Source organism: Trypanosoma conorhini, assembly GCF_003719485.1.
Source record: "Trypanosoma conorhini strain 025E chromosome Unknown Tco_14.4_contig_01584, whole genome shotgun sequence".
Lineage (NCBI taxonomy): Eukaryota > Euglenozoa > Kinetoplastea > Trypanosomatida > Trypanosomatidae > Trypanosoma > Trypanosoma conorhini.
This window is the reverse complement of record NW_021705668.1, coordinates 1-1,626: the sequence shown is the minus strand read 5'-3', so window position 1 is coordinate 1,626 and position 1,626 is coordinate 1. Positions and strand designations below refer to the sequence as shown.

At 40.8% G+C, this 1,626-nt stretch overlaps 1 protein-coding gene across 1 annotated transcript; it reads right to left on the bottom strand.

Annotated features, from left to right (window-relative positions):
- Nucleotides 1–97: 97 nt before the first annotated feature.
- On the bottom strand, nt 98–1,402 carry Tco025E_10281 (serine/threonine protein kinase TbPK6; the record flags this gene model as incomplete). The annotated part of the gene is made up of 1 exon (XM_029377060.1): nt 98–1,402. The coding sequence occupies one exon, from the start codon at nt 1,400–1,402 to the stop codon at nt 98–100; it is 1,305 nt and encodes a 434-aa protein (XP_029222847.1).
- Between the last annotated feature and the right edge of the window lie 224 nt (nt 1,403–1,626).

The following is a 1,626-nucleotide window of genomic DNA, read 5'->3' as shown; positions in this document are numbered from 1 at the left end:
TGGGGTGGGAGGATGGGAAGTGGGAAGAACAGCGCCCAATAACAGCAAAATTGGAGTCAAAGAATAGATGGCTCATAATCAGGCAACTTTCGCACAATCAATCTTCATCAGAAAAGTCTTGTAACTCATGAAATTTGCCAAGAGCTCCTGAAAGCGTCGTGGACTGGCCTCGGTCAGATAACTTGGATGTAAATCCAACAAATACAGCTTGATCCTCTCTAGAGACAGTAACAAGAGGTTGTTGCTGGATGGCAGCATTATCAGGAGCTGGTTCAAAATACTGCCGATCCCTCGCATGAGATAACTCCACATAAAATGGTGCCCTTTCGTGGCGAATACTGTCTGTAACAGTGACCCCATCAAAAAAGTGATGTCGCAAAATTTCTTCAAACCCATAGCGCTCCTCTGGATCAGCAATTAAATGGGTAATTAAATCAACAGCATCGGATGACAATGCATCAGGCTCCTGAGGAAAACCTAAATATTCTTTAAAACGAACTATTTTTTTGGCCGTAACTGTTTTGCTGTCACTAAAAAATGGTGGATATCCGCAAAGCATTTCATATAGGATGATTCCCACACTCCACCAATCACACGAATAGCTATATCCCCGGCCAAGCAAAACTTCAGGGGCAATATATGCCGGAGAGCCAACAGTTGAAAAGAATATAGCTCTCCTTTCCTTCCTATCCTTAAAACGGGATTTCGTGTCGGCAGCATCATCACACATTGCAGCATAATCCAAACGGCAAAGGCTCTCCAACCACTCTGGATCTCTTTTTGACAAACCAAAATCAGCTAACTTTATATGACCATCTCGATCAATGAGAATATTGTCAGGTTTTACATCTCTATGGACATAACCCATTTTATGTAGAGAGTTCAAAGCCAAAACGAGCTCTACTATATAAAATTTTGCCGTGCTCTCTGGAAAGACGTCTTGACGAATCAGCCAAGAAATCATGTCTCCTCCAGAACAATATTCAGTTATTATATAAAGATATTCTGGGTCCTGGAACGTGACGACGAGATCTGTAACCCATGGACAACCTACCCGTCTCTGTCGTAATTTAGCATCCGAGAGAAGATCACGTTCAGTGTGAATATTAAGAGACTGTTGACGTTGTATAATCAAGTCTTTGCGAATTTTTTTCATGGCATATATAACTTCTGGATCGTCGGGTCTCCAGCATTGATAAACCTCAGCAAAGGAACCTCGTCCGATAACATCACCAACACAAAACTCATCCACAGAATGCTTCTTCTGACGAGCGTGTGAATGCTCAATTGCAAAGGTTTTCCTATCGCCCATCAGACCACGAACGTAATATTCCCCAGTATACTTTTTGGCCACAACGACCTTCGCATCGGTACCAACCTTTGACTTGGCATCCTCGGCCATTATTATTATTTTTCCTTCCTTGCTGTTCTTCTAGAGGAAAGAAATCAGAAGAAGATAAAAATATAAAATAAAGCATAGACAGAAAGAAAATATATCCATATCGTAAGTTTCGCAAAAAGCTTCTCATAATTTCCAGAACAAAACGAGTAATAAAAATGAAAAGAAAACCGCACACAATCCGTTTAGTTGCAAAAAACTCCTCACGATAAAAAAAATCAAATAAG